The sequence below is a fragment of the Pelodiscus sinensis genome, chromosome 1, assembly GCF_052426305.1.
Source record: "Pelodiscus sinensis isolate ZL-2025 chromosome 1, ASM5242630v1, whole genome shotgun sequence".
Taxonomy (NCBI): Eukaryota; Metazoa; Chordata; order Testudines; family Trionychidae; genus Pelodiscus; species Pelodiscus sinensis.
In genome coordinates this window covers 360,352,709-360,373,031 of record NC_143052.1, presented here as the reverse complement: position 1 = coordinate 360,373,031, position 20,323 = coordinate 360,352,709, and the positions used below count along the sequence as shown (strand labels likewise).

At 73.3% G+C, this 20,323-nt stretch overlaps 2 protein-coding genes across 2 annotated transcripts in view; one reads left to right on the top strand and one right to left on the bottom strand.

The window, feature by feature from the left end:
* The window catches only part of FHIP1B (FHF complex subunit HOOK interacting protein 1B), a 38,601-nt gene extending 28,287 nt beyond the window's left edge, over positions 1 to 10,314 (top strand). Inside the window, 3 exon segments of the mRNA XM_089775842.1 lie at positions 6,530 to 6,708; positions 9,458 to 9,620; positions 10,009 to 10,314. Coding sequence (XP_089631968.1) covers positions 6,530 to 6,708; positions 9,458 to 9,620; positions 10,009 to 10,259 — 593 coding nt within the window. The 3' untranslated portion in view covers positions 10,260 to 10,314.
* A 3,094-nt stretch (positions 10,315 to 13,408) lies between these two features.
* Positions 13,409 to 19,427, bottom strand: C1H11orf42 (chromosome 1 C11orf42 homolog). The gene is made up of 3 exons (XM_075919727.2): positions 19,303 to 19,427; positions 14,346 to 15,027; positions 13,409 to 13,527 (listed from the first exon to the last, which is right to left on the bottom strand). Exons 1-3 carry the CDS (start codon positions 19,372 to 19,374, stop codon positions 13,409 to 13,411), a joined length of 873 nt encoding a protein of 290 aa, XP_075775842.1. The 5' UTR covers positions 19,375 to 19,427.
* Between the last annotated feature and the right edge of the window lie 896 nt (positions 19,428 to 20,323).

Genomic DNA, 20,323 nt, shown 5'->3' with positions numbered 1-20,323 from the left:
GCCTCACCTGCGCAGTAACGAGCTCTGCCCACTGGGTGTTCACAGGGCGCGGCGGCATCCCAAAGGGAAGGGGCTGCCCCTCAGGGCACGGCTACCTACCGTCTCCCAGTAGCGCTGCTCAAGCGCCCGTGGAGCACCCACAGGCACCTGTCTGAGAGCTGCAGTTCCTGCCCGGGGGGGCCCTGAACTTCCCCCGTGGCCAGCGCTCGGGGCCAGCGGCCTTCAGGGGGGTCCGGCGTGGTGAGGCAGCGAACTCCTCCCAGCTTCTCCAGGAGCTTGTGGGGCCTCGGCATGGGGGAGCTGTCGGACACGGGGATGGCGCTGAGCTTCCGGTCGTCCCTGAGGAACCGGCTCGACCCGTCCTTGGGGACCAGCACCACCCGAGAGGCCCAGGGGCTGCAGGGCGGCTGGATCACCCCTTGCGCCAGCATGTCCCGGCCCCCTCTCTCCAGCCCTGGCCCGTCTTCCCCTGACCCTTAACGGGGAGCAGCGCACGGGGGGTGGGTGCCCGTCTGCACCCGGTGGACAGCCAGGCTGCTGAGACCCGGCTTGTCGGAGAACAGCTGCTGGCGGGAGCGCAGCACCTCCCGGATCTCGGCCTGCGGGTGAGCTGGCCGACGGGACCGACTGCAGCGAGGGGTCAGCCCGGTCCCCCTGCTGTGCCCAGCGCGGGTGGTAGCGAGGTGCTGCCCGCGCGCCCCCTCGGCCACGCCTGGGAGCCAGGGCAGCGTGTTCACTTGGGCACCAAGCAGCTGAACGAGGTGATCCCCAAGGGGCAGCTGCGTGGCCCAGCCCAAGTGCGAGAGGGGCTGGGAGCCAAGGGCCCTGCCCCCGGCCAGCAAGCGTGGCGCATGCAGCAACCCCCCCCCCCCACTGCTTAGCCTCCCCACTGCTAGCCCCCCCCACTGCTAGCCCCGCCACCAACCTTTCCCCTGCTTCCCGCGTGGATCATGTCACCTGGTCCCCTGCCCTGGCTCAAGGAATGAAGGGTCGGGCGGTGGGTACGTGCAGCCGGCTGTCCCGTCCCCAGCGTCCTGTGGCGGGGCTCTGCCCAGGGAAACTGAGGCACACACCTTGGCTGTTAAGGGACAGTGGAACTCTCATGCAACATAACAGTGAACACAATCCCCATTGTGTTGTACGCTGCCACTACCAGCCCCCCCGCACACAGGGGAGCAGTTATAACCCATCCCCCACCTCCCCTCAGACACCCCAGTGCTCCCCCAGCCCCCCTCACACAGGGGAGAGGTTATAACCCATCCCCCACCTCCCCTCAGACACCCCAGTGCTCCCTGTGCCCCCCAGCCCCCCCTCACACAGGGGAGAGGTTCTAACCCATCCCCCACCTCCCCTCAGACACCCCAGTGCTCCCTGTGCCCCCCAGCCCCCCTCACACAGGGGAGAGGTTATAACCCATCCCCCACCTCCCCTCAGACACCCCAGTGCTCCCTGTGCCCCCCAGCCCCCCTCACACAGGGGAGAGGTTCTAACCCATCCCCCACCTCCCCCCAGACACCCCAGTGCTCCCTGTGCCCCCCAGCCCCCCTTACACAGGGGAGAGGTTATAACCCATCCCCCACCTCCCTCACACACCCCAGTGCTCCCTGTGCCCCCCCAGTCCCCCCTTACACAGGGGAGAGGTTATAACCCATCCCCCACCTCCCCTCAGACACCCCAGTGCTCCCTGTGCCCCCCAGCCCCCACCTCACACAGGGGAGAGGTTATAGCCCATCCCCCACCTCCCCTCACACACCCCAGTGCTCCCTGTGCCCCCCAGCCCCCCCCACACAGGGGAGAGGTTATAACCCATCCCCCACCTCCCCTCAGACACCCCAGCGCTCCCTGTGCCCCCCCAGCCCCCCTTACACAGGGGAGAGGTTATAACCCATCCCCCACCTCCCCTCAGACACCCCAGTGCTCCCTGTGCCCCCCAGCCCCCCTCACACAGGGGAGAGGTTATAACCCATCCCCCACCTCCCCTCAGACACCCCAGTGCTCCCTGTGCCCCCCAGCCCCCCTCACACGGGAGAGGTTCTAACCCATCCCCCACCTCCCCCCAGACACCCCAGTGCTCCCTGTGCCCCCCAGCCCCCCTCACACAGGGGAGAGGTTATAACCCATCCCCCACCTCCCTCACACACCCCAGTGCTCCCTGTGCCCCCCCAGCCCCCTCTTACACAGGGGAGAGGTTATAGCCCATCCCCCACCTCCCCTCACACACCCCAGTGCTCCCTGTGCCCCCCCAGCCCCCTCTTACACAGGGGAGAGGTTATAACCCATTCCCCACCCCCCTCACACACCCCAGTGCTCCCTGTGCCCCCCCCAACTCCCTTTACACAGGGGAGAGGTTATAACCCATCCCCCACCTCCCCTCAGACACCCCAGTGCTCCCTGTGCCCCCCAGCCCCCCTCACACAGGGGAGAGGTTATAACCCATCCCCCACCTCCCCTCACACACCCCAGTGCTCCCTGTGCCCCCCAGCCCTCCCTTACACAGGGGAGAGGTTATAACCCATCCCCCACCTCCCCTCAGACACCCCAGTACTCCCTCGGCCCCCCAGCCCCCTTACACAGGGGAGAGGTTATAACCCATCCCCCCCCTCCCCTCAGACACCCCAGTACTCCCTCGGCCCCCCAGCCCTCCTTACACACCGTAGAATTTATAACCCCCCCCGCCGGGCTCCCCGTCCAAAGGGCAGCCCAGGCCGGGCCGTTGACCCCTGGGGTCTCCCCAAGGCGCTCGCGGGCCCAGCGCTGCCGTCCCCAGTGCAGGTCTATTGGCGGAAGCAGGGGGCTGAGCTGGGCCCCACGGCCTGGGGCCGGCTGGGGGGAGGGGCCACGCGGCCGAGTGACCCGTCTCTGGGGCGCGGCCGGTGCCAGGCTGGGCCGGCGCCTCCTTCCCGGCCCCTGGCCCTGGGGCGCTGCTGGGACGCAGGCCGGGGTGACGGGCTGGTCCTGTGCCCCCCACGCAGTCTCTGCCCTTTCTAGCCAGGCGCCCTGTAGCACCAGGGCGGGAATTCCCAGGCAGGGCCGTGGGGTGCTCCTCCGCTGCCCCTTGGGGACACTGGGGGCCGCTGCCCCGCCACACTGAGCAACCGCCCGGCAGAAAACGTAAAACAACCCGAGCCCCTGGCCCGTCCTTCCCGCGCAGACGCACGAGCTGCCCCGTCAGAGCCAGCAGTGCACCTGCTCCTGGGCACCTCGCTTGGCCGTCGCGGCACCCGGCCGAGCCAGCCCCCCCCAGTGTGTGCCCCGGGACCCACCTGCTCCCCCGAACCCCCAGGAACGCGGCACCCGGCCGAGCCAGCCCCCCCCAGTGTGTGCCCCGGGACCCACCTGCTCCCCCGAACCCCCAGGAACGCAGCACCCGGCCGGGCCAGCCCCCCGCTGGGTGTGCCCCGGGACCCGCCTGCTCCCCCGAACCCCCAGGAACGCGGCACCCGGCCAGGCCAGCCCCCCGCTGGGTGTGCCCCGGGACCCGCCTGCTCCCCCGAACCCCCAGGAACGCGGCACCCGGCCAGGCCAGCCCCCCGCTGGGTGTGCCCCGGGACCCGCCTGCTCCCCCGAACCCCCAGGAACGCGGCACCCGGCCAGGCCAGCCCCCCGCTGGGTGTGCCCCGGGACCCGCCTGCTCCCCCGAACCCCCAGGAACGCGGCACCCGGCCAGGCCAGCCCCCCGCTGGGTGTGCCCCGGGACCCACCTGCTCCCCCGAACCCTCAGGAACGCGGCACCCGGCCAGGCCAGCCCCCCGCTGGGTGTGCCCCGGGACCCGCCTGCTCCCCCGAACCCCCAGGAACGCGGCACCCGGCCAGGCCAGCCCCCCGCTGGGTGTGCCCCGGGACCCGCCTGCTCCCCCGAACCCCCAGGAACGCGGCACCCGGCCAGGCCAGCCCCCCCCGGTGTGTGCCCCGGGACCCGCCTGCTCCCCCGAACCCCCAGGAACGCGGCACCCGGCCAGGCCAGCCCCCCCCGGTGTGTGCCCCGGGACCCGCCTGCTCCCCTGAACCCCCAGGAACGCGGCACCCGGCCGGGCCAGCCCCCCCCAGTGTGTGCCCCGGGACCCGCCTGCTCCCCCGAACCCCCAGGAACGCGGCACCCGGCCCGGCCAGCCCCCCCCAGTGTGTGCCCCGGGACCTGCCTGCTCCCCCGAACCCCCAGGAACGTGGCACCCGGCCCAGCCAGCCCCCCCCAGTGTGTGCCCCGGGACCTGCCTGCTCCCCCGAACCCCCAGGAACGCGGCACCCGGCCGGGCCAGCCCCCCCCCCCGTGTGTGCCCCGGGACCCGCCTGCTCCCCCGAACCCCCAGGAACGCGGCACCCGGCCGGGCCAGCCCCCCCCAGTGTGTGCCCCGGGACCCGCCTGCTCCCCCGAACCCCCAGGAACGCGGCACCCGGCCGGGCCAGCCCCCCCCAGTGTGTGCCCCGGGACCCGCCTGCTCCCCCGAACCCCCAGGAACGCGGCACCCGGCCGGGCCAGCCCCCCGCTGGGTGTGCCCCGGGACCCGCCTGCTCCCCCGAACCCCCAGGAACGCGGCACCCGGCCGGGCCAGCCCCCCCCAGTGTGTGCCCCGGGACCCGCCTGCTCCCCCGAACCCCCAGGAACGCGGCACCCGGCCCGGCCAGCCCCCCCCAGTGTGTGCCCCGGGGCCCGCCTGCTCCCCCGAACCCCCAGGAACGCGGCACCCGGCCGGGCCAGCCCCCCCCGGTGTGTGCCCCGGGACCCGCCTGCTCCCCCGAACCCCCAGGAACGCAGCACCCGGCCGGGCCAGCCCCCCGCTGGGTGTGCCCCGGGACCCGCCTGCTTCCCCGAACCCCCAGGAACGCGGCACCCGGCCCGGCCAGCCCCCCCCAGTGTGTGCCCCGGGACCCGCCTGCTCCCCCGAACCCCCAGGAACGCGGCACCCGGCCCGGCCAGCCCCCCCCAGTGTGTGTCCCGGGACCCGCCTGCTCCCCCGAACCTCCAGGAACGCAGCACCCGGCCGGGCCAGCCCCCCCCCCAGTGTGTGCCCCGGGACCCGCCTGCTCTCCCAAACCCCCAGGAACGCGGCACCCGGCCGGGCCAGCCCCCCCCAGTGTGTGCCCCGGGACCCACCTGCTCCCCCGAACCCCCAGGAACGCAGCACCCGGCCGGGCCAGCCCCCCCCAGTGTGTGCCCCGGGACCCGCCTGCTTCCCCGAACCCCCAGGAACGTGGCACCCGGCCGGGCCAGCCCCCCCCCGGTGTGTGCCCCGGGACCCGCCTGCTCCCCTGAACCCCCAGGAACGTGGCACCCGGCTATGCCACAGTGACGGACCGGGCCGTGTCTGGGCACAGCTGAGGGCGTCCGCTCAGGGTGAATTGCTCGAATCCGGGGCTCCTTACAGCCCCCAGACTGGTGACCTCTCCACACAGGCCACAAACCAGTCCCACAGAGCGCTTCAGCAGCCTGCCTGAAGCCTCCCGAGCAAAACCCCTCTGACACCCCAGCAATATCCGTGCCCCAGATGGCCCCGGGCCTATACACAGGTGGGGGGTCCTAGCACCCAATCCCACCTACCCCGAACAAATTCTGTCCGGTTCCAAGAAACCAGCCACAGATCCCTGGTCTCTTGGCTGCAGCAGGTCACCTGGCCAGCGGCCCATCCCTGTGTCCCCTGCTGGCAGCCCTCAGGTGTCGGCCACCTTTCCCCAGGTGTGTCCTTGGCCCATCGAGAGCCATTGTCCCACAAGGCCTCGCTGATTAGCATGTCCACAGGCCGGGCCCTGCCCACTGCTCAACCACATGCAGGGAAATATTCAGTCTCCACACAGATTACAGATTCCTACCCACACACACAGACATTAGACACTCACATGACTAGCGTACACGGGATCAGCAGACAGTGAGCTCCTATTCAACACCCCACATGGCCCCTTTATACCATTTTTGGGGCCAGCACCCCCCCATGGGTGCAGCAGTGATCTGGGTACTGCCCTCAAATTCAGTACCATGGCACAGGGAGTGGGCAGGTGCAGGGCGGGTCTGGGCAGGGCGTTGGCAGGTGCAGGGCGGGTCTGGGCAGGGCGTTGGCAGGCGCAGGGCGGGTCTGGGCAGGGCGTTGGCAGGCGCAGGGCGGGTCTGGGCAGGGCAGGGTGGGTCTGGGCAGGGGGTTGGCAGGTGCAGGGCGGGTCTGGGCAGGGCAGGGTGGGTCTGGGCAGGGGGTTGGCAGGTGCAGGGCGGGTCTGGGCAGGGCGGGGCCGGAGCTGGGCAGGGCAGGGGCGGAGCCGGGCAGGGCAGGGGCGGAGCCGGGCAGGGCAGGGGCGGAGCCGGGCAGGGCGGGGGTGGAGCCGGGCAGGGCAGGGGCGGAGCCGGGCAGGGCGGGGGCGGAGCCGGGCAGGGCGGGGGCGGAGCCGGGCAGGGCAGGGGCGGAGCCGGGCAGGGCGGGGGTGGAGCCGGGCAGGGCAGGGGCGGAGCCGGGCAGGGCGGGGGCGGAGCCGGGCAGGGCAGGGGCGGAGCCGGGCAGGGCAGGGGCGGAGCCGGGCAGCCCCTGACTCGGAGCCGTGCTGGCAGGTCCCTTCGTGGCCGTGCTGTTTGCCAAGCTGGAGAACATGCTGCACAACTCGCTGTACGTGAACGTGCTGCTGACGGGGCTGGTGGCCCGGCTGGCCTGCTACCCCCAGCCGCTGCTCCGCTCCTTCCTGCTCAACACCAACATGGTCTTCCAGCCCAGCATCAAGTCCCTGCTCCAGGTAGGGGCCGGCCACACCTGGGGGGGGCAGCCTCGTGGCCAGGCATCGCCCCCGGGCTCTAGCCGTCCGGGGCAAGGCGTCCCCTGTGCCCTGCCGTGCCGGACCCCAGCCCCGAGCCCTGGGGCACCAGGCACCCGCCCCCCCGGCCTGCCCCCTAGGCGCCCGCCCCCCCGGCCTGAGCTCTGAGCCCCCAGGCGCCCGCCCCTCCCCGGCCTGAGCCCCAGACGCCCGCCCCTTCCCGGCCTGAGCCCCAGGCGCCCGCCCCTCCCTGGCCTGAGACCCAGACGCCTGCCCCTCCCCGGCCTGAGCTCTGAGCCCCCAGACGCCCGCCCCTCCCTGGCCTGAGACCCAGACGCCCGCCCCTCCCTGGCCTGAGCTCTGAGCCCCCAGACGCCCGCCCCTCCCTGGCCTGAGACCCAGACGCCCGCCCCTCCCTGGCCTGAGCTCTGAGCCCCCAGACGCCCGCCCCTCCCTGGCCTGAGACCCAGACGCCCGCCCCTCCCTGGCCTGAGCTCTGAGCCCCCAGGCGCCCGCCCCTCCCTGGCCTGAGCTCTGAGCCCCCAGACGCCCGCCCCTCCCCAGCCTGAGCCCCAGACGCCCGCCCCTCCCTGGCCTGAGCTCTGAGCCCCCAGACGCCCGCCCCTCCCTGGCCTGAGACCCAGACGCCCGCCCCTCCCTGGCCTGAGCTCTGAGCCCCCAGGCGCCCGCCCCTCCCTGGCCTGAGACCCAGACGCCCGCCCCTCCCTGGCCTGAGCTCTGAGCCCCCAGGCGCCCGCCCCTCCCTGGCCTGAGACCCAGACGCCCGCCCCTCCCTGGCCTGAGACCCAGACGCCTGCCCCTCCCTGGCCTGAGACCCAGACGCCTGCCCCTCCCTGGCCTGAGACCCAGACGCCCGCCCCTCCCTGGCCTGAGACCCAGACGCCTGCCCCTCCCTGGCCTGAGCTCTGAGCCCCCAGACGCCCGCCCCTCCCTGGCCTGAGACCCAGACGCCTGCCCCTCCCTGGCCTGAGCTCTGAGCCCCCAGACGCCTGCCCCTCCCTGGCCTGAGACCCAGACGCCTGCCCCTCCCCGGCCTGAGACCCAGACGCCTGCCCCTCCCCAGCCTGAGACCCAGACGCCCGCCCCTCCCTGGCCTGAGCTCTGAGCCCCCAGACGCCCGCCCCTCCCTGGCCTGAGCTCTGAGCCCCCAGACGCCCGCCCCTCCCTGGCCTGAGCTCTGAGCCCCCAGGCGCCCGCCCCTCCCTGGCCTGAGCTCTGAGCCCCCAGACGCCCGCCCCTCCCTGGCCTGAGCTCTGAGCCCCCAGGCGCCCGCCCCTCCCCGGCCTGAGCCCCAGACGCCCGCCCCTCCCTGGCCTGAGCTCTGAGCCCCCAGGCGCCCGCCCCTCCCTGGCCTGAGCTCTGAGCCCCCAGACGCCCGCCCCTCCCTGGCCTGAGCTCTGAGCCCCCAGACGCCCGCCCCTCCCTGGCCTGAGCTCTGAGCCCCCAGGCGCCCGCCCCTCCCCGGCCTGAGCCCCAGACGCCTGCCCCTCCCTGGCCTGAGCTCTGAGCCCCCAGACGCCCGCCCCTCCCCAGCCTGAGACCCAGACGCCCGCCCCTCCCTGGCCTGAGCTCTGAGCCCCCAGACGCCCGCCCCTCCCCAGCCTGAGACCCAGACGCCCGCCCCTCCCTGGCCTGAGCTCTGAGCCCCCAGACGCCCGCCCCTCCCCGGCCTGAGCCCCAGACGCCCGCCCCTCCCTGGCCTGAGCTCTGAGCCCCCAGACGCCCGCCCCTCCCTGGCCTGAGCTCTGAGCCCCCAGGCGCCCGCCCCTCCCTGGCCTGAGACCCAGACGCCCGCCCCTCCCTGGCCTGAGCTCTGAGCCCCCAGACGCCCGCCCCTCCCTGGCCTGAGACCCAGACGCCTGCCCCTCCCTGGCCTGAGCTCTGAGCCCCCAGACGCCCGCCCCTCCCTGGCCTGAGACCCAGACGCCTGCCCCTCCCTGGCCTGAGCTCTGAGCCCCCAGACGCCTGCCCCTCCCTGGCCTGAGACCCAGACGCCTGCCCCTCCCCGGCCTGAGACCCAGACGCCTGCCCCTCCCCAGCCTGAGACCCAGACGCCTGCCCCTCCCCAGCCTGAGCCCCAGACGCCTGCCCCTCCCTGGCCTGAGACCCAGACGCCTGCCCCTCCCCAGCCTGAGACCCAGACGCCTGCCCCTCCCCAGCCTGAGCCCCAGACGCCTGCCCCTCCCCAGCCTGAGCCCCAGACGCCTGCCCCTCCCTGGCCTGAGACCCAGACGCCTGCCCCTCCCCGGCCTGAGCCCCAGACGCCTGCCCCTCCCCGGCCTGAGCCCCAGACGCCTGCCCCTCCCTGGCCTGAGCCCCAGACGCCTGCCCCTCCCTGGCCTGAGCTCTGAGCCCCCAGACGCCTGCCCCTCCCTGGCCTGAGCTCTGAGCCCCCAGACGCCCGCCTCTCCCCAGCCTGAGCCCCAGACGCCTGCCCCTCCCCGGCCTGAGCCCCAGACGCCTGCCCCTCCCTGGCCTGAGCTCTGAGCCCCTAGACGCCCGCCTCTCCCCAGCCTGAGACCCAGATGCCCGCCCCTCCCTGGCCTGAGCCCCAGACGCCTGCCCCTCCCTGGCCTGAGCTCTGAGCCCCCAGACGCCCGCCTCTCCCCAGCCTGAGACCCAGACGCCCACCCCTCCCTGGCCTGAGCTCTGAGCCCCCAGGCGCCCGCCCCTCCCCGGCCTGAGCCCTGCGGCGTTGCCTCCCTTGCAGGTCCTGGGCTCCGTGAAGAACAAGATCGAGACCTTCGCCGCCTCGCAGGACGACTTCCCTGCCCTGCTCTTCAAGGCCCGGAAGTTCCTGCTCGCCCGCAGCCAGCTGGACTGGGCGGACGCCCCGCACGCGACGCCAGGCCTGCGCCGCTCGGAGACGCTGGGTAGGGCTGGGCTGGCGACGGGCGCCCCTGGGTCCTGCCGCCGGGCTCGGCCGCATGGCGCTGGGTAGGGCTGGGCTGGGCTGGCCACGGGCGCCCCTGGGTCCTGCCGCCGGGCTCGGCCGCATGGCGCTGGGTAGGGCTGGGCTGGGCTGGCGACGGGCGCCCCTGGGTCCTGCCACCGGGCTCGGCCGCATGGTGCTGGGTAGGGCTGGGCTGGCCACGGGCGCCCCTGGGTCCTGCCACCGGGCTCGGCCGCATGGCGCTGGGTAGGGCTGGGCTGGCCACGGGCGCCCCGGGTCCTGCCACCGGGCTCGGCCCAGGCCCCTTTCCCTGCAGCGCGTGGGGAAACCGAGGCGCCCGAGCCCCTAACCCCGCTCTCTGCCCCCAGTGAGGAGCCGCAAGCCGTCCATCGGGGAGCTGATCCTGCGGCACGCCAACAGCCCCACGCGGGCGCGACAGGCGGCCCAGCAGGCCCTGCAGCAGGCGCGGGAGGGGCCGGCCGAGAAGCAGAGCGAGGCCCTGCGGGTGCGCAACGCCGTCTACTGCGCCGTCATCTTCAGCGAGTTCCTCAAGGAGCTGGCGGCCACCGCGCAGGCCCACGCCGTGGCCTCGCCCTTCCTGCTGGCGCCCGAGCCCTGAGGGGTGCGGACCTTATTTATTGGGGGGCTGTGTATAAAGGAGAGTGTGTGTCCTCCGCCTGGCCTGTGTGTGCGGGGCCCGCCCCTGCTCCCTGCCCCACGGCCCGCCCCAGGGACCGCCCCACGGGCCGCCTCTCCCTCAGGGACCGCCCCACGGGCCGCCCCACGGGCCGCCTCTCCCCCACGGCCCGCCCCACGGACCGCCCCACGGGCTGCCTCTCCCCCACGGCCCGCCCCATGGACCGCCCCACGGGCTGCCTCTCCCCCACGGCCCGCCCCATGGACCGCCCCACGGGCCGCCTCTCCCCCACGGGCCGCCCCATGGACCGCCCCACAGGCCACGTCTCCCCCACGGGCCGCCCCATGGACCGCCCCACGGGCTGCCTCTCCCCCACGGCCCGCCCCATGGACCGCCCCACAGGCCACGTCTCCCCCACGGGCCGCCCCATGGACCGCCCCACGGGCTGCCTCTCCCCCACGGGCCGCCCCTGCCCCACGGACCACCCTACGGGCCACCTCTCCCCCACAGGCCGCCCCTGCCCCATGGACCGCCCTATGGGCCACCTCTCCCCCACAGGCCCCCTCGGCCCGCAGGCCATCTCACGGCCCACCCTAGGGGCCACCTCTCCCCTACGGGCTGCCCCTGAACTCTGCCCCATGGGCTGTCCCTCCCTGATGGCATTATGATCCCTCCACCTAGGACTAGCAGGGCCGGACATCGTGGGGCTGATCCCGGCTGCATCCTGCCCCCCGCCCTGCTTCTCCTGCAGGCTGGGCCATGTGGCCCCTGCGTGTGACACCCCCCACCGTGAGATGACCCCTCCCCCCATGAGACAGCCAGCCCCACCCCGGCTGGGACACCGCCGCCCCGCTTGCTGTGGCCTGTCCAGGGCTGGGCCCGGCCCCGCAGCGCCCCCTGCCAGCGGGCGCGGGGCACCCAGCCACCCCGGCACTCTCGGGTCCAGCTCGCAGCGCAGGCAGCCTGGGCTCAGCTGGGCCCCTCCCCTGGGGCTGCCCATCCCCACAGGAGCTGGGGCAAGGCCGGATATTGCTCCGTGTTCAGGGAGCTGCCGGTGCCTCCTGCTTCCTGGGCCAGAGGGGAAACTGAGGCACACCGCCTTCCATTTCTCCACACATGGACCCAGACGGGTCAGCATCTCCCAGGCCCTGGGGAGCCCCATAGGGCGGGTGGTGCTGGGTGGGCAGCTCTGGCCTGGGGGCCTGGGGGGCGGGGCAGTGGAAGCAGGAGCAGGCAGGCAGCGCGGCCGGGAGGGGGCAGAGCGTGGCGCTGGTGGGCCCGGAGGGGGCCGGCTGGGGCGAGGGGGCTGCCCAGCCCAGGGGCCCCAGCCCACAGTCCCTGCGCCGCCTGCCCCCGGCCTGCCCGCCCCGGGGGGGCTCCTGGGTTCTCTGCCCCTTGCGGCCCCGCCTGCCACAAGCAGCTAATCCCCGGCGGGACAGGCCCCCATGCACCCAGCTCATGTCCTGGGGCGGGGGACAGGGCCCCCAGCGGGGAGGGGAGGGGAGTCTGGGCAGGGCGCAGGGATGGGGGTGCAGGGATGGGGGGTGCAGGGATGGGGCGCAGGCTGGGGGGTGCAGGGATGGGGGGTGCAGGGATGGGGGCGCAGGCTGGGGGGTGCAGGGATGGAGGCGCAGGGATGGGGGTGCAGGGATGGGGGGGCGCAGGCTGGGGGGCACAGGGATGGGGGCGCAGGGATGGGGGGCACAGGGATGGGGGTGCAGGCTGGGGGTGCAGGCTGGGGGGTGCAGGGATGGGGGCGCAGGGCTGGGGGGCGCAGGCTGGGGGGTGCAGGGATGGGGGGCACAGGCTGGGGGCACAGGGATGGGGGCGCAGGCTGGGGGGTGCAGGGATGGGGGTGCGGGGATGGGGGTGCAGGGATGGGGGGCGCAGGGATGGGGGCGCAGGCTGGGGGTGCAGGAATGGGGGCACAGGGATGGGGGGGCACAGGCTGGGGCGCAGGCTGGGGGGTGCAGGGATGGGGCACAGGGATGGGGGCGCAGGGATGGGGGGCACAGGCTGGGGGGTGCAGGGATGGGGCGCAGGCTGGGGGGATGCAGGGATGGGGGAACAGGGATGGGGGGCGCAGGCTGGGGGTGCAGGGATGGGGGCGCAGGGATCGGGGGCACAGGCTGGGGGTGCAGGGATGGGGCGCAGGTTGGGGGGTGCAGGGATGGGGGCACAGGGATGGGGGCGCAGGCTGGGGGTGCAGGGATGGGGGCGCAGGGATGGGGGGCACAGGCTGGGGGGTGCAGGGATGGGGGCGCAGGGATGGGGGCGCAGGCTGGGGGGTGCAGGGATGGGGGTGCAGGGATGGGGGTGCAGGGATGGGGGTGCAGGGATGGGGGCGCAGGGATGGGGGGGGGTGCAGGGATGGGGGTGCAGGGATGGGGGCGCAGGCTGGGGGGTGCAGGGATGGGGGGCAGGGGGGGGTGCAGGCTGGGGGGGGGGTGCAGGGATGGGGGTGCAGGGATGGGGGTGCAGGGATGGGGGCGCAGGCTGGGGGGTGCAGGGATGGGGGGGGGTGCAGGCTGGGGGGTGCAGGGATGGGGGCAGGCTGGGGGTGCAGGGATGGGGGGCAGGGATGGGGGCGCAGGCTGGGGGGTGCAGGGATGGGGGTGCAGGGATGGGGGGTGCAGGGATGGGGGGCACAGGCTGGGGGTGCAGGGATGGGGGCGCAGGGATGGGGGTGCAGGCTGGGGGGGGTGGGGGCGCAGGGATGGGGGCGCAGGGACGGGGGTGCAGGCTGGGGGTGCAGGGATGGGGGGCAGGGATGGGGGTGCAGGCTGTGGGGTGGGGGGCAGGGATGGGGGCGCAGGCTGGGGGGTGCAGGGATGGGGGGCTGGGGGTGCAGGGATGGGGGTGCAGGGATGGGGGTGCAGGGATGGGGGGTGCAGGGATGGGGGCGCAGGGATGGGGGCGCAGGGACGGGGGTGCAGGCTGGGGGGTGCAGTCAGCTGATCCTGTTTCCATTGTGGGCGAGCTTTGGTCCCGTGTCCCAAGCCCCCATGGCGGGTCCCGGGGGTGTCTCTGAACGTGCCCCCCAGGAGGAGGGGCCGGCGGGGGGGACGCGACCCAGGACACACACGCAGGGCTCAGTGCTGCTCCGTGTTGGGGGCCAGGCCCGGGGCCGCTCAGCCGTCGCTGTCGGAGTCGGTGGCGCCCTGCAGCAGGGGCAGGGACAGGCAGTGCCGGTCGGGGTCCCCGCGCCGGGGGGCGTCGCGCTGGGCCCGCCTGGAGAACGGCCACTTCCCTGGGGGCGCAGAGGGGCCGGCGCTGCAGGGCTCTGGGCGGGCAGGGGCTGCCCTGCGGTACCCCAGGCCCCCGGGCCCCCGTGTCAATGGCCCAGCCCCCCCGGACCCCCCGTGTCAATGGCCCAGCCCCCCCCGCCCCCCGGGCCCCCGTGTCAATGGCCCAGCCCCACCGGACCACCCATGTCAATGGCCCAGCCCCCCCCGCCCCCCGGGCCCCCGTGTCAATGGCCCAGCCCCCCCGGACCACCCATGTCAATGGCCCAGCCCCCCCCGCCCCCCGGGCCCCCGTGTCAATGGCCCAGCCCCCCCGGGCCCCCCATGTCAATGGCCCAGCCCCCCCCCCCGCCCCCCGGGCCCCCGTGTCAATGGCCCAGCCCCCCCCACCCCCCGGACCCCCCGTGTCTATGGACCAGCCCCCCAGCCCCCCGGGCCCCCGTGTCAATGGCCCAGCCCCCCCGCCCCCCGGACCCCCTGTGTCTATGGACCAGCCCCCCAGCCCCCCGGGCCCCCCCGTGTCAATGGCCCAGCCCCCCCGCCCCCTGGACCCCCCGTGTCTATGGCCCAGCCCCCCCGCCCCCTGGACCCCCCGTGTCAATGGCCCAGCCCCCCCGCCCCCTGGACCCCCCGTGTCTATGGCCCAGCCCCCCCGCCCCCCGGGCCCCCTGGACCCCCCGTGTCAATGGCCCAGCCCCCCCGGCCCCCTGTGTCTATGGCCCAGCCCCCCATGCCTGCCGTGTTCCCCATGTCTATGGCCCAGCCCCCCCCATGCCAATGGCTCACGGCCCCGTGGCCCCCGGCTCCCAGCGCCCTGCCCTACCTGCCCGGGCGGTCCCGCGGAAGAGGCTCCGGCCCTTGGGGGCAGCCTGGCTCTCGGGGGGCGGTGGTGGGGCAGGGAGCTCCAGCGACGCCAGCTTGACCCAGGCCGCCCGGGGGGGCAGGACGCGCCCCAGGGGTTTCTGGGGGCCCAGGAGGCCGCGGGGGCCGAGGAGGAACCGGAGGCAGGCGAAGGCGACGGGGCGGGGCCCTGGCAGGCGCAGGAGGCGGGGGGCAGGCCCCTGGCTCAGGGCCAGCGCCAGGCCGGAGCAGTAGACGACCTCGTGGATGAGGTAGAGGCTGCGCCGGGCCCGGAGCCAGGGCAGGTCGGGGCGCAGGGCCACCTGGCCGGGCCGCAGCCCCAGGAAGGCCACCCGCTTGTGCACGCCGGCCAGCTGCAGGCGGATGTGGGCCGGGGCGCCCCCCAGCAGCCGCGTCTCCTCGTAGCGCAGCTCGCCGCCCGCCTGGGCGCCGTACTCCCGCGTGCAGCGCTCCAGCTCGGCCGCCTCCGGCCCCCGCTGCGCCAGCTCCGGCAGCGCGCCCACCGGCACCAGGGGCCGCGCCCGCCCCAGCAGCCTCCGCGCCCCGCCCGGCCGCCGCACCAGCACGCTCAGCAGGTCGTAGGCCGCCGCGTCCTCCAGGAAGGGCACGGGCACCACGGCCGGCCCGAAGCGCTCCTCCACCACCTGCGGGAGGGAGGGAGCGAGCCGTCGGCAGGGGCGGGCTGGCACCGGAGCCCCTCGGCCACGTGGGCCCATGCGGCCCTTCTGGGGCGGGCCGGGAGCAGGACTGGCTGACCTGGGACCCCAGCCTGGCGCTGAGATGCGGCTGGCTCTGGGGCGGGATGGGGGCTGGTTATGGGGAGAGCCGGGTCTGGTTCTATGGCCCCTTGTCCAATGCCGGGATGCGGCTGGCTCTGGGGAGGGGCGGGGCTGGTTCTATGGCCCCTTGTCCAGTGCCGGGATGCGGCTGGCTCTGGGGAGGGGCGGGGCTGGTTCTATGGCCCCTTGTCCAATGCCGGGATGCGGCTGGCTCTGGGGAGGGGCGGGGCTGGTTCTATGGCCCCTTGTCCAATGCCGGGATGCGGCTGGCTCTGGGGAGGGGGCTGGTTCTATGGCCCCTTGTCCAATGCCAGGATGCGGCTGGCTCTGGGGAGGGGCGGGGGCTGGTTCTATGGCCCCTTGTCCAATGCCGGGATGCGGCTGGCTCTGGGGAGGGGCGGGGCTGGTTCTATGGCCCCTTGTCCAATGCCGGGATGCGGCTGGCTCTGGGGAGGGGCGGGTCTGGTTCTATGGCCCCTTGTCCAATGCCAGGATGCGGCTGGCTCTGGGGAGGGGCGGGGCTGGTTCTATGGCCCCTTGTCCAATGCCGGGATGCGGCTGGCTCTGGGGAGGGGCGGGGCTGGTTCTATGGCCCCTTGTCCAGTGCCGGGATGCGGCTGGCTCTGGGGAGGGGGCTGGTTCTATGGCCCCTTGTCCAATGCCGGGATGCGGCTGGCTCTGGGGAGGGGCGGGGCTGGTTCTATGGCCCCTTGTCCAATGCCGGGATGCGGCTGGCTCTGGGGAGGGGCGGGGCTGGTTCTATGGCCCCTTGTCCAGTGCCGGGATGCGGCTGGCTCTGGGGAGGGGCGGGTCTGGTTCTATGGCCCCTTGTCCAGTGCCGGGATGCGGCTGGCTCTGGGGAGGGGCGGGGCTGGTTCTATGGCCCCTTGTCCAGTGCCGGGATGCAGCTGGCTCTGGGGAGGGGCGGGGGCTGGTTCTATGGCCCCTTGTCCAGTGCCGGGATGCGGCTGGCTCTGGGGAGGGGCGGGGCTAGTTCTATGGCCCCTTGTCCAGTGCCGGGATGCGGCTGGCTCTGGGGAGGGGCGGGGCTGGTTCTATGGCCCCTTGTCCAGTGCCGGGATGCGGCTGGCTCCGGGGAGGGGCGGGTCTGGTTCTATGGCCCCTTGTCCAATGCCGGGATGCGGCTGGCTCTGGGGAGGGGCGGGGCTGGTTCTATGGCCCCTTGTCCAATGCTGGGATGCGGCTGGCTCTGGGGAGGGGCGGGGCTGGTTCTATGGCCCCTTGTCCAATGCTGGGATGCGGCTGGCTCTGGGGAGGGGCGGGTCTGGTTCTATGGCCCCTTGTCCAATGCCGGGATGCGGCTGGCCCTGGGGAGGGGGCTGGTTCTATGGCCCCTTGTTCAGTGCTGGGATGCGGCTGGCTCCGGGGAGGGGCGGGTCTGGTTCTATGGCCCCTTGTCCAATGCTGGGATGCGGCTGGCTCTGGGGAGGGGCGGGGCTGGTTCTATGGCCCCTTGTCCAATGCCGGGATGCGGCTGGCTCTGGGGAGGGGCAGGGCTGGTTCTATGGCCCCTTGTCCAATGCCGGGATGCGGCTGGCTCTGGGGAGGGGCGGGGCTGGTTCTATGGCCCCTTGTCCAATGCTGGGATGCGGCTGGCTCTGGGGAGGGGCGGGGCTGGTTCTATGGGCCCTTGTCCAATGCCGGGATGCGGCTGGCTCTGGGGAGGGGCGGGGCTGGTTCTATGGCCCCTTGTCCAATGCTGGGATGCGGCTGGCTCTGGGGAGGGGCGGGGGCTGGTTCTATGGCCCATTGTCCAATGCTGGGATGCGGCTGGCTCTGGGGAGGGGCAGGGGCTGGTTCTATGGCCCCTTGTCCAATGCTGGGATGCGGCTGGCTCTGGGGAGGGGGCTGGTTCTATGGCCCCTTGTCCAATGCCGGGATGCGGCTGGCTCTGGGGAGGGGGCGGGGCTGGTTCTATGGCCCCTTGTCCAATGCCGGGATGCGGCTGGCTCTGGGGAGGGGGCGGGGCTGGTTCTATGGCCCCTTGTCCAATGCTGGGATGCGGCTGGCTCTGGGGAGGGGGCTGGTTCTATGGGCCCTTGTCCAATGCCGGGATGCGGCTGGCTCTGGGAAGGGGCGGGGCTGGTTCTATGGCCCCTTGTCCAATGCCGGGATGCGGCTGGCTCTGGGGAGGGGCGGGGCTGGTTCTATGGCCCCTTGTCCAGTGCTGGGATGCGGCTGGCTCTGGGGAGGGGGCTGGTTCTATGGCCCCTTGTCCAATGCCGGGATGCGGCTGGCTCTGGGGAGGGGCGGGGGCTGGTTCTATGGCCCCTTGTCCAATGCTGGGATGCGGCTGGCTCTGGGGAGGGGCGGGGGCTGGTTCTATGGCCCCTTGTCCAATGCTGGGATGCGGCTGGCTCTGGGGAGGGGCAGGGCTGGTTCTATGGCCCCTTGTCCAATGCCGGGATGCGGCTGGCTCTGGGGAGGGGCGGGGCTGGTTCTATGGCCCCTTGTCCAATGCTGGGATGCGGCTGGCTCTGGGGAGGGGCGGGGGCTGGTTCTATGGCCCCTTGTCCAGTGCCGGGATGCGGCTGGCTCTGGGGAGGGGCGGGGCTGGTTCTATGGCCCCTTGTCCAATGCCGGGATGCGGCTGGCTCTGGGGAGGGGCGGGGCTGGTTCTATGGCCTCTTGTCCAGTGCCGGGATGCGGCTGGCTCTGGGGAGTGGCGGGGGCTGGTTCTATGGCCCCTTGTCCAGTGCCGGGATGCGGCTGGCTCTGGGGAGGGGCGGGGCTGGTTCTATGGCCCCTTGTCCAATGCCGGGATGCGGCTGGCTCTGGGGAGGGGCGGGGCTGGTTCTATGGCCCCTTGTCCAATGCCGGGATGCGGCTGGCTCTGGGGAGGGGCGGGGGCTGGTTCTATGGCCCCTTGTCCAGTGCCGGGATGCGGCTGGCTCTGGGGAGGGGGCTGGTTCTATGGCCCCTTGTCCAGTGCCGGGATGCGGCTGGCTCTGGGGAGGGGGCTGGTTTATGGCCCCTTGTCCAGTGCCGGGATGCGGCTGGCTCTGGGGAGGGGCAGGGCTGGTTCTATGGCCCCTTGTCTAGTGTCGGGATGTGGCTGGCTCTGGGGAGGGGCGGGGCTGGTTCTGTGGCCCATTGTCCAATGCCGGGATGCGGCTGGCTCTGGGGAGGGGCGGGGCTGGTTCTATGGCCCCTTGTCCAGTGCCGGGATGCGGCTGGCTCTGGGGAGGGGGCTGGTTCTATGGCCCCTTGTCCAATGCTGGGATGCGGCTGGCTCTGGGGAGGGGCGGGGCTGGTTCTATGGGCCCTTGTCCAATGCCGGGATGCGGCTGGCTCTGGGGAGGGGCGGGTCTGGTTCTATGGCCCATTGTCCAATGCTGGGATGCGGCTGGCTCTGGGGAGGGGGCTGGTTCTATGGCCCCTTGTCCAGTGCCGGGATGCGGCTGGCTCTGGGGAGGGGCGGGGCTGGTTCTATGGCCCCTTGTCCAGTGCCGGGATGCGGCTGGCTCTGGGGAGGGGGCTGGTTCTATGGCCCCTTGTCCAGTGCCGGGATGCGGCTGGCTCTGGGGAGGGGCGGGGCTGGTGCTGGGGAGGGGCGGGGCTGGTTCTATGGCCCCTTGTCCAGTGCCGGGATGCGGCTGGCTCTGGGGAGGGGGCTGGTTCTATGGCCCCTTGTCCAGTGCCGGGATGCGGCTGGCTCTGGGGAGGGGCGGGGCTGGTTCTATGGCCCCTTGTCCAGTGCCGGGATGCGGCTGGCTCTGGGGAGGGGCGGGGCTGGTTCTATGGCCCCTTGTCCAATGCTGGGATGCGGCTGGCTCTAGGGAGGGTGCTGGTTCTATGGCCCCTTGTCCAGTGCCGGGATGCGGCTGGCTCTGGGGAGGGGGCTGGTTCTATGGCCCCTTGTCCAATGCCGGGATGCGGCTGGCTCTGGGGAGGGGCGGGGCTGGTTCTATGGCCCCTTGTCCAATGCCGGGATGCGGCTGGCTCTGGGGAGGGGGCTGGTTCTATGGCCCCTTGTCCAGTGCCGGGATGCGGCTGGCTCTGGGGCCTGCCCCATCTGCTCTGCAGAGCCCAGCCCGAGGGCTCCCCCGCCCTGAGCACCCTGGGGCTGGGCCGGGGACTCCCCTGCAGGCAGGACCTAGGCCCCCGCCCTGCCCCCACCTTGTCTTTGATCAGCGCCCAGCTGGCGTCGGCCTCCCGGATGTCCAGCACCGAGGCCCCGCTGTCGGCCATGGCTGGGCCTGGGGGGCTGCCCTGGGCCTGTGGGGAGAGGCCAGGCCTGGGCCCGGCGGGCGGGGGGGCAGCTATGAGGTCACAAAGGGCTCCTGGCTGCATCATGCCCCTCCCCAGCCTAGCCCCGGTGGGAGCTGGGACCAGCCTGGGCCCCCTCCTGCCCCACGGCTGCCAGAGTCCAGCCCCTGGGTGCTCACTGGCCACGGGGTCCTGTGGGGAGATGCGGCTGGTGCCCGGGGGAGGGGTCAGGCCCTGCTCCCCACCCCACAGGCTCGCTATGGGGCTGGCCTGGCGCCTGCTCCGCTCCCGGCTGGGGCCTTGTGGCAGGGAGTTCCACAGGCCTCGGGGACTGCAGAGCTGCATTTCCCTGGGGGAGGCAAAGGGGCGGGGCGGGGCGGTCCCTTGGCCCCCCACCTTGGAGGCGCTCTTCTCCCGCTGGCCTGAGCTCTGCCCCCCCCAGCACTGCTGTGGGGCGGTGCTGGATGGAGGCCGGAGAGGGGGCAGCAAGAGGGGTGGGGGCAGTTCAGCTGCAGGTTTAATGCTGCTGCGGCGGGTGCCGTAGTCCCAGTTGTGCTGCCTTTGGGGCTGGGGGGCTCACAGCTGGAGGACCCCCCGTGGCCCCGGGCCCCAGAGTCCTCTGGCACAAATGGCAGCAGGTAACCAGCCCTCCGGTGTGACCAGCCCCCCACCCCACTGGTATAACCCCGCCTCCACCCCAAATAACCAGCCCCCCCGAATAACCAGGAACCCCCACACCCATATAACCAGCCCCCCCCGGCACCTGTATTACCAGCCTCCTCACCGCACCAGTATCACCAGTCCCAGCCTGGCCAGCTCACCGGACCCGCAGCCCCTGCAACCCAGCCCTGCCCCCCAGACCCGACGGGGCCCCTCCCTAACATCAGAGCGGCCAGGCGGGGTCAGACCAAGGGTTCCACCCAGCCCAGTG